Raw genomic sequence first — 18422 nt, forward strand, 5'->3', positions numbered from 1 at the left:
ATGACCAACCTAGACAGCATATTAAAAAGCAGAGATATTACTTTGCCAACAAAGGTCTGTCTAGTCAAAGCCATGGTTTTTCCAGTAGTCATGTATGGATGTTGAGAGTTGGACTATAAAGAAAGCTGAGCGCTGAAGAATTGATGCTTTTGAACTGTGGTGTTGGAGAAGACTCTTGAGAGTCCCTTGGACTGCAAGGAGATCCAAACAGTCCATCCTAAAGGAAATCAGTCCTGGGTGTTCATTGGAAGGACTGATGTTGAAGCTGAAACTCTAAAACTTTGGCTACCTGATGTGAAGAACTGACTCACTGGAACAGACCCTGATGCTGGGAAAGATTGAAGGCGGGAGGAAAAGGGGATGACAGAGGATGAGATGGTTGGATGGCATCACCCACTCAATGGACATGAGTTTGGGTAGACTCCGGGAGTTGGTGATGGACAGGGAGGCCTGGTGTGCCGCAGTCCATGGGGTCGCAAAGGGTCAGACACGATTAAGCGACTGAACTGAACTGAGATCATGAGGTTATAGATTAGGGTGGCTCTAACCCATTATGACTTGTGTGCTTATAAGAAAAGGAAATTAAGACCCAGCACATGCAGAGAGAAGATGACGTGAAGGCACAGGGAGAAGACAGCCATCTATAAGCCAAGGGGACAGCATGAAAAATTAAGCCTGCTGATCCCTTGAGCACAGACGTCTAGCCTCCAGAACTTCGTGAGAAAATGAATGTTTAAGTCACCTAGTCCAGGGTATTTTGTTATGGCTGGAACATAGGAAATGAACATTTAACAGTAAGTTTCCACTACAAAACGAAAGCAGAAAGCCACAGTTCCTGGGTAGTCACACAGGCTGTTTGACCAGTCTGATTGCTTTCCTAAATTCACTAACCCTGAGGTCAGATGACTTCCTGGGATAAAAGCCAGCTTCCTCTTGTTGTTACTTCAGCCCCTGGTCTGCAGACGTTTTCTTCTTCTTCCTCTAACTTCCCCTCCGGTGGCAGAGGAGATAAATATCAGAGAAACGAAAGTCCAGAAAGCTAAGGCTGCCCCTCTCACTTCCTCTCCTCCCGTAACCCAGCACTGCTTTGAATAGGGGCAGTGCCCTGGGGCACCAAGCCGGGGAGAGACGACACTACAGTGCCTCGGAGGCTGCCCTGGCCGGCACAGACAGAGGGTCATGCTTTCACAGAGCCACTTCTGGTCACAGAAAATGCCAGGATGATGGCGCGTGCCCGCCTGGCTGCGGCTCTGATCCCAGCCACGGCCATCCTCTCCTGCCTGAGAACCGAGAGTTGGGACCCTTGCGTACAGGTACGTGGCTTCCCTGAGCTTGGCCTTGCTTCTGAAAAACTGCTCTCTGCTCAGTTTCCCTGTGCTGGGCCCTGGTTAGGTTCATTTGCAAACAGATCAAATTACTTTAAAGTAAGAAACCGCAGGAATCAAATGATTCATGGTTACAGGGCATTAACAGGCAGCCCGAGGCATGTGCCCCACTTAGGAATTACATGGGAACTTTAGGCCACCTGCTTAGAATCCCTATTGTTCCACATCTGGGCTATGTGACTTTGAAGAAGTCCTTAAACCTCTCTGAGACTAGTTTCTACATCAATAAAAGAACCATAGACTTTAATAGAAAGTTTTAAGAAGCCTGCTTCCTGTCATTCCTTTCCGCTGTGGTTTGTACACTGTTTCGAGCTGTTGCTTTGCCCCTTTCAGTATCAGGAAGATTCGTTTGTTTGTTTGTTTTTTGTCTCTTAATAGAAAGAACTTTCTATGTAGATTTTGGATTTCTAAATCTAGTCTAGTTCTGTCCAAAAAATGAAAAGAAAAAGAGTTGGCAAAGAAAAGGAGAGACAGAGAGATAAAGACCGAGACAGAGTAATAGAGAAGAACAGGAGACAGGGAAAGATGCAAAATGTCAGCTAATGCAATGCTTTCTTTGCGAAACACCAGCCAGCTGGTTTGTAATCTCATTCAGAAAGGGTCTCCTGTTTTTTCCTCCTGCATGGACTTGACTATTGCTTTGGAAACCCACGGCAGCAGCAAACAGCCACAGAAATGTCCTGGGGTTTAGGGTGTGGCAGAAACTCAAGAAAAGCATAGTCAGAGCCCGGACAGTGAGGACATGGGGGAAATCGTGTCATCTCAAGTCCCCTGTCCCCGCCACTCCCTGCCCACACACGGCTCACTGTCCTCCTCTCTATGTCTCTCCTGCTGTTCAATCAGTGCATATAGATCCTCCAATTATGGTCATCGCGGGATAAAATCACAGCTTCTCCTGCCTCCTCCCCTTTCCCATGCCCCAGATGCTCTCATTTTCCAAAACTTGTTCCCTCTGTCCATCACCTCAGTGTACCCTAGGGCAGATCCCCAGTTCCCCTGGCCTTGATCCTTGGACAGTGACCAGTCTCCTGACCCCACAGCCTGCTTCCTTTAATCTAATCTGCTCATATTCATCTGCTGTTTGTTTGTTGTTGTTTTTCGAGATTCAACTCTAAGATATTACTGTCCTTTAGAGCTTTTAATAATTCTCCATTACTGTCAGGGACCTTTTCCTACCATGGTGCCCTTTGCACTTGCGATTTCCTCTAGCTAGAATGAATGCCTTTCCCCCTAGATGAGTGCTGTTCAATGGGTCACATGAAGTTATTTAAATTTAAATAATACATTTAACTAAATTCAACTAAATTTTTATTTAACCACATTAACATAATTTTAACTAGCTAAATTTAAAACGATGTTTTAAACTATGTTCTAGTAGCCATATTAAATAAATTAAAAGTACGTGAATTTAATTTTAGTAGTATTTTTATTTGACTTTGTTTATTAAAAATACTATTTCAAAATGCAATATATACTAGACAATTAAGATATTTTATGTTTTTTTTCTTTTTGGTACTATGTCCTTGAGTTTTAGCACATATTATACCATTTCTTTTACATTTATTATATTAAACTATCCACATTTCTCATGTTCAATAGCTGTGTGTGGCTTGTGGTTACCCAATTGGACAATACAGCCCTAGATATGTTCATAGCTTAGTCCCTCACTTCATTCAAATTTCTACTTAAATGTTACCTCCTCTGGGAAGGCTTGCTTGCTTGCCTCATATAAAGCTCCTCACTCCCTGTATTTGCCTTTAATGTCCTATGCTACTTATTTTTATTCGTTTAAAAAATATTTATTTGTTTATTTGGCTGCACTGGGTCTTATTTGTGGCATTCAGGATTTTTTAGTTGTGGTTTGCAAACTCTTAATTGCAATACCTGGGATCTAGTTCTCTGACCAGGGGTTGAATCCAGGCCCCTTGCATTGGGAACACAAAGTCCAGTCACGGGACCCCCAGGGAAGTCCTGCTGCTTTACTTTTTTCTCATAGTACACCACTGTGTGTGTGTGTGTGTGTGTGTGTGTGTGTATACACACACGTGTGAGTGTGTGTGTGTGCACTCAGTTGTGTCCGACTCTTTGCAACCCCATAAACTGCAGTCCCCTGTCTCTATCTATGGGATTTTCCAGGCAAGAATATTGGAGGGACTTGCCATTTCCTTCTCCAACGGATCTCTCCCAGCCAGAGATCGAACCTGGATCTCATGCAGTACAGGCGGTTTCTTTATGAACTGAGCCACCAGGGAAGCCATACATATGCATATATAAAATACATATAGTGTGTGAATACATATATTTATTGCTCATTATTTGTCTTTATGTTGACATGGTATTTGTAAAAGGGCAAGATCATTGCTGGTTTTACTTGTCACTGTGTCCCAGTGCCTAGCGCATGTGGTTGCTCAATTTGTAGATGTTAAACGACTCACAAGTATCGCCGTAGGACAGAGTATAGGGCCCCCCGGACCTGGCTCTGGCTCCCCATCTGATTAGGTTTCATACCCCTGCCACACTCCATCTAAGTGGAGCTAGTTTTCCACCTCTCGGTACTCACACTCTTCCCTCCTTCTTCCTCTTTCCACATATCCAAATCTCACTTATCCTTCCAGATTTGCCTTGAAATTTTCCTTTTCTTGGAAGCCTTCTATACAATCTATAGTCTCAGAATCCAGGATTGATATCTACCTTTTCTGAACCAAAGGGAACATTTTCCAAGCCTGGTTTAAGACCCTTTTCAGGAATGAGTTGTCCTACCATAACCCTTACTCTAGATGGGGAGCTGATGGGAGTCTGGAGCCATATCACATTGGTCTTTGTGGTAACCACAGCACTTGATAGCAAATGTCTTCAGTTGGGATTTGAATAAACCTCCATGGAATCAGTTATCCATTCATTTGTTCAACAAATATTTATTGAGCACTAACCATTTTCTGGGCATCTTTCTGAGTGCTGGAGACATAACAGAGAGCTAGATTCTCAAAGTTTACAATCTAGAGAGGGAAACAAGCAGTACGTATGTGACAATCACACAGAAGGCATCATGTTAGATAGTGATGTCTCCCCTGAAGGAGAATAAAAGGAGCTAAGGGATGACCCTGGCCCCACTCCCTATTAGACAGTATGGGCTGTGCAGATGCTCTGAGGAATAACATTTCAGGATCAAGCGAATAAAGTAAAGAGCTGCACTGTGGCCTGTGAGACTTTACACATATTACTTCATCTTGCTGAATTCTTATTCTTTAAAAGGTTTATTTGCAGATTAAATTCAAGTATGTAACATATAAGACCTAAGCCTCATACAGTGGAGAATTAATAATAGCCAATAATAATACATGTTAACAATGTATTGATCACTTACACTGTAATAGGCTTTGAGATAATCTCTTTAAAAACCTTATCTCATTAATCCTTTTAACAGATTCTATGCGTTTTAAACTGAAAACCAAAATTAGCTGGCTTAAGCAGAGAATTTTGTTGAAGAATCAGAGAATAAGGAAACTAAATGGGAAGTTGGAGAACAAGGCTTACAAAGAATTTGGGAATATGTGATAGATATCAGCTTAGGAACCAAGGCAGTATCAAGTGTTAGGTTCCACCACCGGAGTCTGTACACGTCAAATATTTGTCCTCATTTCTACCTCATCTGCTCAAAGGTCAGTGATCCAAGTGAAAGTGAAATTTGTTCAGTTGTGTCCAATTCTTTGTGACCCAGAATTCTCCAGGCCAGAATACTGGAGTTGGTAGCCTTTCCCTTCTCCAGGGGATCTTCCCAATCCAGGGATCGAACCCAGGTCTCCCGCGTTGCAGGCAGGTTCTTTACCAGCTGAGCCACAAGGGAAGCCCAAGAATACTGAAGTGGGTAGCCTATCCCTTCTCCAGCGGACCTTCCTGACCCAGGAATTGAACTGGGGTCTCCTGCATTGCAGGCTGATTCTTAACCAACTGAGCTATGAGTGATCCAAGGGAAAGAGTAAAATTGGCAAAAATTGGGCTATGACCAAGGAAGTGCAGAAGACTTGACTGGAAGTCTCTTTAAACGTGTATACATGAGAGGTATATTTAGAAAAACAATAGCAACAACACAATGCCTTCCTGCAAATCACAGGGAAGAGCTAGGGTGATATCTAGGGCTTTTGGACTCTAGTGCTTCAGATCTTCACCACGAGACTCCATTGCTTCTTGCTGAATGCTGCCATTGAGAGAGTAGAGGTTAAACATCGGGTAGGTGCTTTTCCTTTTCTAATCTAGAGTAAGACCTTTTATAAGAATGAAGTGAGTGGATAAATGAAGGGATAAGTGGATGGATGAACAGATGATCAGGTGACTTATGATTGGATGGATGGATGTTTGAAAGAAGGTTGACTGGTCTCTTTGCTCGTCCCAGTAGCCTCCAAGGCTGTAGTCTAGGAGAGGAGAGTTGCTTGGAAGTCTGCTAAGGTGCATGCAGGAAGACACCGCATCTAATATCTAATCATTTCAGGTTGTTCCTAACATTAGTTACCAGTGCATGGAGCTGAATCTCTACAAAATCCCCGACAACATCCCCATATCAACCAAGATGCTGGACCTGAGCTTTAACTACCTGAGACATTTAGGCAGCCATAACTTCTCCAGCTTCCCAGAACTGCAAGTGCTGGATTTATCCAGGTAATGCATGAGTTCTACCACTGTACAAGGAGAAATGTTCATGGTATTGTCATTTCATTCTCAAGTCAGAAAGCCTGATTCATGAGGTCTCCTTTTCATTCACTTAATTATTCACTCAACAGACATCTTACTTATTACATAACTTTGGGCAAGCTATCTCCCTTCTTCAGGTCTCAGCTTTTTTATTTGTGAAAGCAGTTGGATGAGACAGTTTCTAAGGAAAATTCTATCTCTGATTTTCTCTTAAGTCAGGGGAGTAAACTGACTCAAATTCTTTCATCAGCAAAAATTTATTAACTACTTGCTGCTATATGTTGTTCACTCTGCTAGGAAACAAGAATATGTTGGTATGTAACACACAACCCTAGCTATTCAGGAGGGCATATCCACTTAAAAGAATTAATATGTTAAACCTGAGCATGGTGCTGGGCATATAGTAGGCATTCAATACATGTTACTTGATTCTGATTTTGGATTTTGAACCTGAGATAAAGATAATAATATATAAGAGTAGGTGACAAGTTATTTGAAAACTAGAGAAAATACATTGTGTTGTACAGAAAAGGAGACTTCTATGCAGAGAGCCACTGGGCTTCCCTGATGGCTCAGTGGGCACAGAATCCACCTGCAATGCAGGAGACCTGGGTTCAATCCCTTGCTTGGGAATATTCCCTATGGGGGGGCGGGGCAACCCACTCCAGTATTCTTGCCTGGAGAATCCCCCTGATCAGAGGAGCCTGGTGGGCCATAATCCATGGGGTCGCAAAGAGCTGGACATGAATGAGTGACTAACATACATATGCAGTGAGTAATTAAGACAGAGTTCTTGAATGGAGTTGGATTCAGATAATGTCTAGAATATTGAAAGTGAGGTACAGGATAGGGAATTAAGAAGATACAAGAAAGAGAAAGATGCATGATCAAAGGAAAACATCTGCTGTAAGAATGAACAGTGACTAGTATTTTCTTTTCTGATACAACGAAGTGTATCATTCATTAGAACAGGCGAAGTTATTATCATCATTTTGGGGAGAACTGAGTCTTGTTCCTAAAATATTTACATCATTAGGGACCTTATTTAGAAAAGTAATGCATAATAGACTATAATCTCTATAAGAGTTTGTGAAAAGTGGAGAAACATATGTGACATTTTATTATAGAAACTCTTAATAAAGGATACGAAGATAGTAGATATTTCTGTAGAAGAGTGATCATCTGATGTTTTATACTCTAACTTGGATATTGATAAACTACAACAAAGGTAGGAACCAAGCATTTTGAAGGCAGTGACATGGAGCCCCATGGAAGTCAGAATACTTGAGCTGAGTCCTCCTCCAACATTTACTGCCATGTGGCTGGAGGCTTGTCTCTACATTTGACCTGAGTCTCAGTTTCATGTCTGTGACACATAAATGATGAACCTTACACCACAGGGTTAACTGTGATACTGAGAGTAACATGTTATATATATTAAAAACCTTGCAAAGTAGACCTTATAAGTATAAAATACTATTATAGCATTCCATTCATTTCTAAATTTCAGTTTTCTGAGTAAGAATTTTGTCAAGAACTGTACCAAATTGAGGTAGCCAGACCAATATTCTTTAATTTTAAAGAAAAATGGTTTCTCATCAGCGTCCCTTAAAATTGATCTTCGACCCACCATGTACCCAAGGAACTGCCCTCAGAAGCTTTAAATATGTTCCTAGAGAGAGGCTAGTTCCCTCTCCTGGTTAGTAGGAGGAGATGCTAGATCAAGATAAGGACAGATTATGGTGCAATAGACGCTCTGCCTTTTCACCTCACTTCACAGTGTCTTCAGGTACCGTCAATAACTCTACTTATTTTCAATGGATGTTTTCGTGATAGACCAGCCAGCCTTTTGTCCCTATGGAAATCTACTGATACATTTTTTTTTTTTTCTTTTTGTAGATGAGCAAACAGAGGCTTTGAGAGTTTAAGTATATATTCACATGGCTTGTTGACAACAGGCCAGAGATTCATATCCACATCCTGCTTCCAAGTTGTATGTTCCCTTCACCTTCATCCTCTGCTTCTCTAAAGTGATATTGTTGTTGTTTGGTCACTAAGTCATGTGCAAGTTTTTATGACCCCACGGACTGGCAGGCTCCTCCATCCATGGGATTTCCCAGGCAAGAAAACTGGAGTGGTTTGGTACTTCCTTCTGCAGGGGCTCTTTCTGATCCAGGGATTAAACCCAGCTCTCCTGCATTGGCAGGCACATTCTTTCTCTTTGAGTCCCCTTATTACATGGGGAATTTTTCTTGAATAGTAAGGATATCTGTGACATTTAGGTATAATTTCTATATCTTTGAAATTGGCATTCAGTGGTCATTTATCATGCCTAGCAATTAACAACTATCTATCTCAACTTACCAGTTGGATATATAATCACAATTATGTGTTTCAGGAAATGGCTAAAGTTGATCTGAGGTTCAGTCTTCAGGGGCCCCAGTCATTCATCTTTAACTGATTTTCCTCTGTTGGATGGACTGCCTCTGCTTAGCATGTGTGCCTCGTGTGATACAAAAGATTGTCATGGGCTAGTGTGACAGTACCAAATTTGCCGGACTTCTTTGTTTCATCTGCCTTGCTGGATATTTTTGCTTATGCACCATTATATAGCATTGTTATATCTGTGTGGAGACCTAGATGACTGGGTTGATATTTCATTTTGGTTTCCTATTCAGCAGAAATATTATATAATCTGTATCTCTTTTTCTTGTAGATGTGAAATTAAGATTATTGAAGACGACACATTTCAGGGCCTAAACCACCTCTCCACCTTGATACTGACGGGAAACCCTATCCAGAGTTTAGCCTGGGGAGCCTTTTCTGGGCTATCAAGTTTACAGAAGCTGGTGGCCGTGGAGACAAACCTAGTCTCTCTAAATGACTTCCCCATTGGACATCTCAAAAACTTGAAAGAGCTTAATGTGGCTCACAATTTTATCCATTCCTTCAAGTTACCTGAATATTTTTCTAACCTGCCCAACCTGGAGCACTTGGATCTTTCTAACAACAAAATCCAAAATATTTATTATGAAGATGTGAAAGTTCTACATCAAATGCCCCTACTCAACCTCTCTTTAGATTTGTCCTTGAACCCTTTAGACTTTATTGAACCAGGTACCTTTAAAGAAATTAAGCTCAATGGATTGACTCTGCGAAGTAATTTTAACAGTTCACATGTCATGAAAACCTGTATTCAAGGTCTGGCTGGTTTAAAAACCAACCGGCTGGTTTTGGGAGAATTTAAAAATGAAAGGAAGTTGCAAAGATTTGACAGATCTTTCCTGGAGGGACTGTGCAACCTGACCATTGAACAATTCCGGATAGCGTACTTGGACAAATTCTCAGGGGACGATACAGACTTATTTAATTGTTTGGCAAATGTTTCTGTGATTTCTCTGTTGAGTATATCTTTAGGAAGTCTACAAGCCCTTCTTAAAGATTTTAGATGGCAACACTTAGAAATTATTAACTGTGACTTTGACAAGTTTCCTGCATTGAAGCTCAGTTCTCTCAAAAAGTTTGTTTTCACAGACAACAAAGATATAAGCACTTTTACTGAGTTTCAGCTACCGAGCCTTCAGTATCTAGATCTCAAAAGAAATCACTTGAGTTTCAAGGGGTGCTGTTCTCACACTGATTTTGGGACAACCAACCTGAAGCATTTAGATCTGAGCTTCAATGATGTCATTACCTTAGGTTCAAACTTCATGGGCTTAGAGCAACTAGAACACCTGGATTTTCAGCATTCCACTCTGAAACAGATCAATGCTTTTTCAGCATTCCTATCACTCAGAAACCTCCGCTACCTTGATATTTCTTATACCAACATCCGCATTGTCTTCCATGGCATCTTTACTGGCTTAGTCAGTCTGCAAACCTTGAAAATGGCAGGCAACTCTTTTCAGAACAACTTGCTCCCTGACATCTTCACAGAACTGACTAACTTAACCGTCTTGGACCTCTCTAAGTGTCAGCTGGAACAGGTAGCCCAGACAGCATTTCACTCCCTCTCTAGCCTTCAGGTGCTGAATATGAGTCACAACAAACTCTTGTCACTGGATACATTTCTTTATGAACCACTCCACTCGCTCCGGATCCTAGACTGCAGCTTCAACCGTATCATGGCCTCTAAGGAGCAAGAACTACAGAATTTGCCAAGGAGCCTCACTTGGCTAAATCTTACTCAGAATGCATTTGCTTGTGTTTGTGAACATCAGAGTTTCCTGCAGTGGGTCAAGGACCAGAGGCAGCTCTTGGTGGGAGCTGAGCAAATGATGTGTGCAGAGCCTTTAGATATGGAGGACATGCCAGTGCTTAGCTTCAGGAACGCCACTTGTCAGCTGAGCAAGACGATCATCAGTGTGTCGGTGGTCACTGTGCTCCTGGTGTCTGTGGTAGGAATCCTAGTCTACAAGTTCTATTTCCACCTGATGCTTCTTGCTGGCTGCAAAAAGTATGGCAGGGGCGAGAGCACCTATGATGCCTTTGTCATCTACTCGAGCCAGGATGAAGACTGGGTGCGGAATGAACTGGTAAAGAACTTGGAGGAGGGCGTGCCCCCCTTTCAGCTCTGCCTTCACTACAGGGACTTTATTCCTGGGGTGGCCATCGCCGCCAATATCATCCAGGAGGGTTTCCACAAAAGCCGTAAGGTTATTGTCGTGGTGTCCCAGCACTTCATCCAGAGCCGATGGTGTATCTTCGAGTATGAGATTGCCCAGACCTGGCAGTTTCTGAGCAGCCGTGCTGGCATCATCTTCATCGTCCTGCAGAAGCTGGAGAAGTCTCTCCTGCGGCAGCAGGTGGAGCTCTATCGCCTTCTGAGCAGGAACACCTACCTGGAGTGGGAGGACAGTGTCCTGGGGCGGCATGTCTTCTGGAGAAGACTCAGAAAAGCCTTGCTGGCTGGTAAACCCCAGAGTCCAGAAGGAACAGCAGATGCAGAAACCAACCCGCAAGAAGCGACAACCTCCACCTGAGGAGGAGAATCCCCTGATGTGCTTCTTTCCCAGATGGATGCAGGGCGTGTTCAGTTAACAAGTAAATGCCGCCATGTACCAAGCATTGTGCTAAAGACTGGTGATTCAGTGGTACGCGAGCCCTATAGGACTGCCAGCCTCGTGGAGCTTACAGTGTAGAGGGAATAAATACTGTGCTAAAATACAGAACTTCCCGGGGGATGTTTCAACCAACTCAGCTAAGGAGTCCAGGGCAGGGAAAGTCAACTAAACTCTTACCCCATCAAACTGAATTAGAGCTAAGAGACTGGGCCTCTGTGAGAGTAAAAAAGGACAGACTTCTTCTCCTGAGTCCTTCGAGTAGAAACCGCCTCAGGTTATATGTTTTAGCCATGTTAAAACAAGGTGTTTTTGGTCGTTTTGATTGATCTAGGTCTTGGCTCACTTTTCCTTTTTCTATTGGATACAGTTTAAATTCTACTTTCTGACCCAGAAGACTCCTGATTCAGATTCCCCTCCACTTTATGTCAATTCACAAATGTCCTGGTTATCCTTTAGCATGTTCTATTTATTAACTATTAGGTCCTGATATATTTTTGTCTTTATAAATCCAGTTCTCATTTTCCACGTCTTCTCTATCAACCCATACCATAAATAAAACTCTTAGAGACATGCTGGACATATCCATATTTAACTACTATCTTTTGAGGAAATATGTAAAATACAGTCTATCATTTTGTCACTTGATGTCATTCTGAAGTTACTACCTAGTACGTTATGACTGTCCTGAAGGCAGTATCAAAATGATTTGGTTGAAAGTGGCACTTATGGTAATAGAGGGAAATAGGTCCAACTTCCTGGCCTCATAATGAGAAATTCAGGTTAGAGGCAGGGTAAGAGGTGGGGTGACCTTTGGAGGTCAGTTTTTCTCAATGACCCCAGAAACATGTGGGCTGATAGAGCTGGGGTGACCACATAATGAGAATTGCAGCAAAATTTTTCTTGTGCAGCAAGTGGGTTTTATTTGATAGACGATTGAATTTTTCAAGGTATTTTGAAATGGTTTGAGGTGGGGAGCCTGCCTTGTTCTTTCCTGTTGGGTGTCTCTCCATGACCATATTTAGGAAAGAGCTGATGTCATTTTTGAGAAAATAATGTCCCCGAGGTTACTGTGGGTCATGTTAAGGTGAATTCTTAGAAAAGCACACTCATCCAGCTTCGTCAGCGTGGTGCAAAGAAAGGGCAAAGAGGACGTGTGGAAAATACAGTTGTCAAAACTGAAATATATGGCCACATGAGGAATGTGTTTGTGACTGAGTGTTCCAGAGGGTATTTTGGTCGGAGCACGGTTGAAGTTGCTGAGCATGCCTGAGTGTGTGTATAGGTCTCATGTGCCAGTGAAAGTGGGCACATGTGTTTGACCACATGCCTCTACGTGTTCCTGTTCATGTTTGTGTGATCATATCTGCGTGGAAGAAAGTGTGATTACATTGTAAGGGGAGTATTTGTACTGATGTTGATGTCTCAGCTGTTTGACTTAGGTCCTCACTCTGGTGCTGGCATGTGATTTCTCATATACAGATGTCTGTGTTAGATTCTCAGTATGCTTGAAGGCGTGGGTTTTTATGTGTGTCTAGGCTATATGTAAGTGTGTATGTTCATATTTAAGTGTGCATTTTGTATCTGTGTATTACTTCAAGCACATATATGACTCCAAGGAGGAAAATCAAAACCCAAGTGGAATATTTCCTGCATACAAGTCTGTCACTGGCCTTATTCCTACCATTCCTCTCTCCCTACTTTGAATTGTGAAAACTTCAGGTGAAGTAGGCAAGAAAGGAAAGAAATGATATGACAGAAACATAAGGGAAAGAAAGAGGAAATTTAGTCTTAGGACAGGTTCTTTCCAGCCATTTAAATTCTCTGGATTAAAGAGAGATGAAGGGTGGAATAGAAAGAAAAGAAAAATTAATACTAATGTCTCAAATTTGTATAATATCCTATATCTTAGGATATATTTGCACAATTATAACCACATTTGAATTTCTTATGATGCAAGTGGGGTAGCAGATAAAGAAGTAGTTTCACCATTTTACTGGTGTAAAACCAGAAGTTCAAGGAAGTATATTTATTAGGCCACAGAGTAAAGTGGCAGGGCCTGAACTGGGCTTTCAGCCGACACTGGGCAGCTTACTTTCCACTGCTTCATGCTTTAAGCTCACAAAACAGGAAGTGAAACTCCTGAACTTCTCTTTGTGGTTGACAGTAGTCAAGGGTTTTTCACTGAAACCATGAATCATTAGGTAAATACATATGCATACATACATTATATATATATATACTGAGTGATTTATTTATAATAACTTTCTTTCCATAAAGGGAATGAGGGAGATTAAAAAAAATACTATATGTGGACAAGTGTAGTTAGCTGGAACTAGAAAATCTTGATGAAGAACAGAAGAGGAAAAAAAAAAAACACTTAGAGTAAACTTTAGCATGGTGGTTCCCTGTCCTGACTCCAAAGAGACTGCCTCTGTTGTTTGGGATAGCGTAGCTTTGGAGAAAGCCAAAACTCCCAGTCCCCACTCACCTTCTAGACCTTAGATTTACTTCCCTGAGAGTCCAGTTAATTCAAATATAAAAAGAGGGTAGACTATTACTTTGCAAAACTCTTATATTAAAAATAGTACTTGTTCAATACAAACAGCACTTTCTAGGGGTGTACACCTCCAGGGGGCTTCCATGGTGGCTCAGTGGTAAAGAAACTGCCGACAATGTGGGAGACGGGGGTTCAGTCCTTGGCTTGGGAAGATCCCCTGGAGAAGGGAACGGCAACCCACTCCAGTATTCTTGCCTGGAAAATCCCATGGACAGAGGAGCTTCTTGGTCTCCAGTCCATGGGGTCGCAAAAGAGTCAGGCATGGCTTAGCAATCAAACAAGAGCAATCCCCTGGGACTCGATGAAAAGGCCACAGGGAGAAACACTGAGTGAGTGGTCTCCTCAGTTATACCATCTTACCGATTGGTGTTTTCCCAACCTGTGAGACCACAGGAGGACTGGAAGTGTAACTAGGCAGCTTTCCTCTGTCTCAGCCTCCACCCACAGGGTTCTCAGAACCCCTGCTTCCTTCTGGACTCTATACCCTCTCTAGACATCACCAGCAGGTTCTGGGGTGGTGGTTGTTGGGGGAAGTCTTCCAGGAACTCCCAGGAACCCTTGCAAGAATGACTGGGATGAACAGTGTATCTCTTGATCTTTTGCTTCCCTAGCCCTGAGCTCAATGGCAGTCACATAACAGACGTATTACACCTTCTTATTTGAAGAACTGATGAATGAGCAAAGGATCATCTCTGCAGCAGATGATGGCTTCTGTTCTTCCCACTCAAGGTTGCCAGATCCCAGAGCACAGTTCTCTGTTGCCCATGCAGTCTCTGGGGCTCCAGAATTCCACTCCCTACCCCGAACGGATGTTCTCAATCACCTCCTCCACTTGGCTCCTTAACTCCAAATATTCCAAAGACTTTGCAGAAGGGGAATAGAGAACTTCTCTAATAATAATTATTCTTTGTGGATATTTTTAAGCCCTATTCTGTTGTTTTATCTATGACATCAAATTTTGGGTCCCTACTCTGTCTGTCCCTACCATGTCTATTAGATGGGTACTAATAATATCAGCATTGTCACCCATTAGGAGATGAAGGCTCTGTAACTAACTCAAGTCCCACAGGTAGAAAACGGCAGAGCTTGGGTTTAAACACAACAGACCTTTCAGTCTATTCTTAGGACACCTCTGTGTTCAGGTGGGACCTTCCAGGAACCTGGTGGTGATTTCCGAAAAAGTAACAGAGTCCAGAAGGAGGCTTGGGTTCTGACAATCTCACGGATGGAGACCAAGTAAAAAAGAAACTCCCTGATTAGAATTAGCTCACTTGTGGTTCCACTGGTTGGCCAGGGCTCAACACCAGAATCCAGATATGATGGTTAAACCAAAGGGTGTGCAATGGGCTGAAAAATGAGCTGTGCGAGAGACGTGAGGCAGTGCTTGAAATCAAACACTTCCTCCAACCATGATGGACTAAGCCTTTCCCACTTTGTCTATCTTTCCTGATGGAATGAATTCTTCTCCATGAGGCTTTCAGAACTTTAATGTATATAGGTCTTTTCAAATGGCCTTCCAGATAGGTGCAACTGCTTCTGTATTTATAGCACTTCCCCACCAAGCTGTGTTCAGAGAGCCTCTCTGCCACAAGGTTTCAAATAAGGCTATTCCCTTCTGTCCCTTCATTAAATGGCAGGGATGTGTCACTGGAAATCAATGCAATAAGGAGATTGAGCTGGTATAGTCTGAGTACATCAACTTTAGCAATGCACCCTAGCACAGGATTTCAGTTGGACTGTCAGGAGGAGGAGGAGCAACAAAGCATGCCCCTTGGACTAATTTTCCTAGCGGCACCATGAGTCTCACTTCTTTTAGGTTGTTTAATGAGAGGCGCAAATAACTGATGATTTGGGCTTAGAAATTTCAGCCTAGTAACTAGTATGTCAATAGTCTATTTTGCTAAATGAAGAATACAGATGCTATGAAAATCATGAGTGTCCAGAAAATTTGGCTTTCATTTTCTTCCAAGGGAATATTCTAGCCATTATTGCTAAATATGGGGGGGGGGGCAGGTTTAAAGAAAAAAAAAAAACTGTTTGGACTTCTTTATGTGGTTACTAGTCTAACAGATGCATACAGATGGGTTTGAATCCTGGTCCTGCTGCACCTTTAAGATATTATTTTGGAAGAGTTTCTTAAACTCTCTAATTTCACTTTGTTTCCTTGAATAGGAAGGGTAAACCTCTCTGATACTCTAGGATGACTACAGAGATAAAATAGAGAGGGCAAGGGAGATGGGGCACAGCTCTAAATTTACCCGCTTGAAGGGGCTATCTTAAGAATGAGAAAGAGGGCTTTCCTGGTGGTCCAGGTGTTAAGAATCCATCAGCTAATTCAGGGGACATGGGTTCGATCCCTGGTCTAGGAAGATTCCATATGCTGCGGGGCAACTCAGCCCGTGTGCCACAACTCCTGGGCCCACAGGCCCCACAGCCATGAGCCACAGCAAGAGAGCCGCCAGGATGAGAAGCCCGTGCACCAGAACTGGAGCGTAGCCCCCATTCACTGCAACAAGAGAGAGCCTGCAGGCAGCAACTTAGACCCGGCACCACCAAAAATAAATACATAAACAAAATTTGTTTTTAAGTGATAAAGATTCCAAGCCTGGCCTGAAGCTGACTTAGAAACCTGGAACTTTCAAAGTCTCTAGGAGGCTCATACTCAGGGATTCAACCTTCAGGGAGGGAGAATGGAAAGAGATGGCAGGGTCCTCATTCTGAAAAACACACTGAATTATCAGATATCACTGCTAGGATTTAAAAGGAGGCAAAAGCCAGACCCTGTTCATCAGAACAGAATCCTGATTCAGTGGATGGTGAACTTCCTGGGGAAGTAGAAACCAAGATCTGGGCCGGGCTCGTCATTTACTTGTTGTGTGATTCTGGGCAATTCATTCAAGTGTCTGAAAGCTCAGATTTCCATACATAAAATGGGAGTGACGCTATCTTCTTGGCAGACTTTACTGGGCTATTCAGTTCAGTTCAATCACTCAGTCATGTCTGACTCTTTGCGACCCCATGGACTGCAGCACGCCAGGCCTCCCTGTCCATCACCAACTCCCGGAGTTCACCCAAACCCATATCCATTGAGTCGGTGATGTCATCCAACCATCTCTTCCTCTGTCGTCTCCTTCTCCTCCTGCCCTCAATCTTTCCCAGCATCAGGGTCTTTTCAAATGAGTCAGCTCTGTGCATCAGGTGGCCAAAGTATTGGAGCTTTAGCTTCAACATCAGTCCTTCCAATGAACACCCAGGACTGATCTCCTTTAAGGATGGACAGGTTGGATCTCTTTGCAGTCCAAGGGACTCTCAAGAGTCTTCTCCAACACCACAGTTCAAAAGCTATTATGACGATGCTAATAAAAATAACAATAGTTACCTCCAACTGAGCAATTATTCTGTGCAAGGGCCTTTTAGATACTATCGCATTTACTTTGTCATATCAATTAATTAGAAAAATACTAATTATTTCCAGCTGATAGATGAGGAGACTGACACTTCATTCTATAAAGTGCCCAAGGTCACCTGTTAATGAAGGGCAGTTCTGAGGTTAGGATCTAAGACGACTTCACTCCATCGCCAGTATTGTATTCAACACTGTCCTATGCAAAGTACACCCTCCTCCCACAGAAGTGCATAAAACCTCCTATCTCATCATCACAATTTTGATTAGTGTTGACCAAAAAGGATTATTACTATTGTCACTCATCCGTGTTACTACTGCAGCCATAGGACCCTGTCAAAAAGTAAATTAAAGACACACGTGATGCCTCTTGGGCTACACGATGCCTGGATGCTCAGAGCCTGAGGCCAACCGTGCTAGGACCACAGAGGGGAGAGAGGCTCTGCCCTCCTCTTTCAATAAAGCTATTGGACTAATTTTAAAAATAAAAAGGATACACATAATGACAGACTTAAAAAAATGGACTAATCAGGTCCACCGGACCATGCCTTTCCTGTAAACAACCCATTTAGGTTGCTGTGTCATTTTTCTAGTCAGTCTGACTTCCTGATGGAAATCATGGACCTGTGACTGAGCACAGAAGTTATGGGGAAATTCCAAAGCTAAAGGCCTTCCAGATGGCTGGAATAAGATCACACGCCCTGGGTTCCTTTATGGAACTCACGGAGGCTTTCAGCTCATAGTGAAGCATGTGGAATAAACAGCTGACCAAAAGGAACCAAATATTTATGATGAGCATCATGTACTCATATCTGACTGCTTCCGCCACTCTGTGACTTAGGTACCAGTTTCCTCACTGTGACAAAGAGGAAAGGCATGCCCAGAGAGGATGAGTAACATGTCCAAGGTCACACAGCTTCTATGCATTAATCCCAATAATAACTAATATTTGGAAACTTAAACTTTTGGTATATTCCTGGGACTGTTCCAGTCTGTGTACTAATTCACTTAACTGTTAAAACTAAATGGGCAAGTCCTGATAGTTTTGCCATTTTTCAGATGAAGAAACTGAGATCCAAAGTGAATCATCCAGTGGGAAGGAGGAAAATTAGGATGCGAATCCAAGTTGGCCTGATTCCCAGGGCCGCGTTCTTTCAATCAAGTAACAGCTATTACACCAGGGGTATTCAGAGGGCTGATTGGAGAATAATTTAGACAAGGTCAGTACCTCCCATGCCATCTAGAAACTGTAAGTTTATAAGGCAGTGCCAGCTACTCTCCTTGATTTCCACAGAAATAGATATGATATCTCCTGGTGACAGTGCTAA

At 42.6% G+C, this 18422-nt stretch overlaps 1 protein-coding gene across 2 annotated transcripts; it reads left to right on the forward strand.

The window, feature by feature from the left end:
• Positions 1 to 915: 915 nt before the first annotated feature.
• On the forward strand, positions 916 to 11779 carry TLR4 (toll like receptor 4). 2 transcript variants are annotated; one of them, XM_019966824.2, is made up of 3 exons: positions 916 to 1313; positions 5872 to 6038; positions 8788 to 11779. In XM_019966824.2, exons 1-3 carry the CDS (start codon positions 1221 to 1223, stop codon positions 11051 to 11053), a joined length of 2526 nt encoding a protein of 841 aa, XP_019822383.2. In that variant the 5' UTR covers positions 916 to 1220; the 3' UTR covers positions 11054 to 11779. The 2 variants fall into 2 exon arrangements, with proteins under 2 accessions (XP_019822383.2, XP_019822384.2); XM_019966825.2 differs by lacking the exon at positions 5872 to 6038 and having other exon boundaries at positions 917 to 1313.
• Positions 11780 to 18422: the final 6643 nt, after the last annotated feature.

Source organism: Bos indicus, chromosome 8 (assembly GCF_029378745.1).
Source record: "Bos indicus isolate NIAB-ARS_2022 breed Sahiwal x Tharparkar chromosome 8, NIAB-ARS_B.indTharparkar_mat_pri_1.0, whole genome shotgun sequence".
NCBI classification, from domain to species: domain Eukaryota; kingdom Metazoa; phylum Chordata; class Mammalia; order Artiodactyla; family Bovidae; genus Bos; species Bos indicus.

Bases quoted from the DNA above. Each gene is read 5' to 3' on its own strand.
- TLR4 (XM_019966824.2), top strand. From the start codon at position 1,221: ATGATGGCGCGTGCCCGCCTGGCTGCGGCTCTGATCCCAGCCACGGCC. The intron at 1,314-5,871 runs GTACGTGGCTTC...TAATCATTTCAG, and splicing joins GTTGGGACCCTTGCGTACAG to GTTGTTCCTAACATTAGTTA. The intron at 6,039-8,787 runs GTAATGCATGAG...TTTTTCTTGTAG, and splicing joins CAAGTGCTGGATTTATCCAG to ATGTGAAATTAAGATTATTG.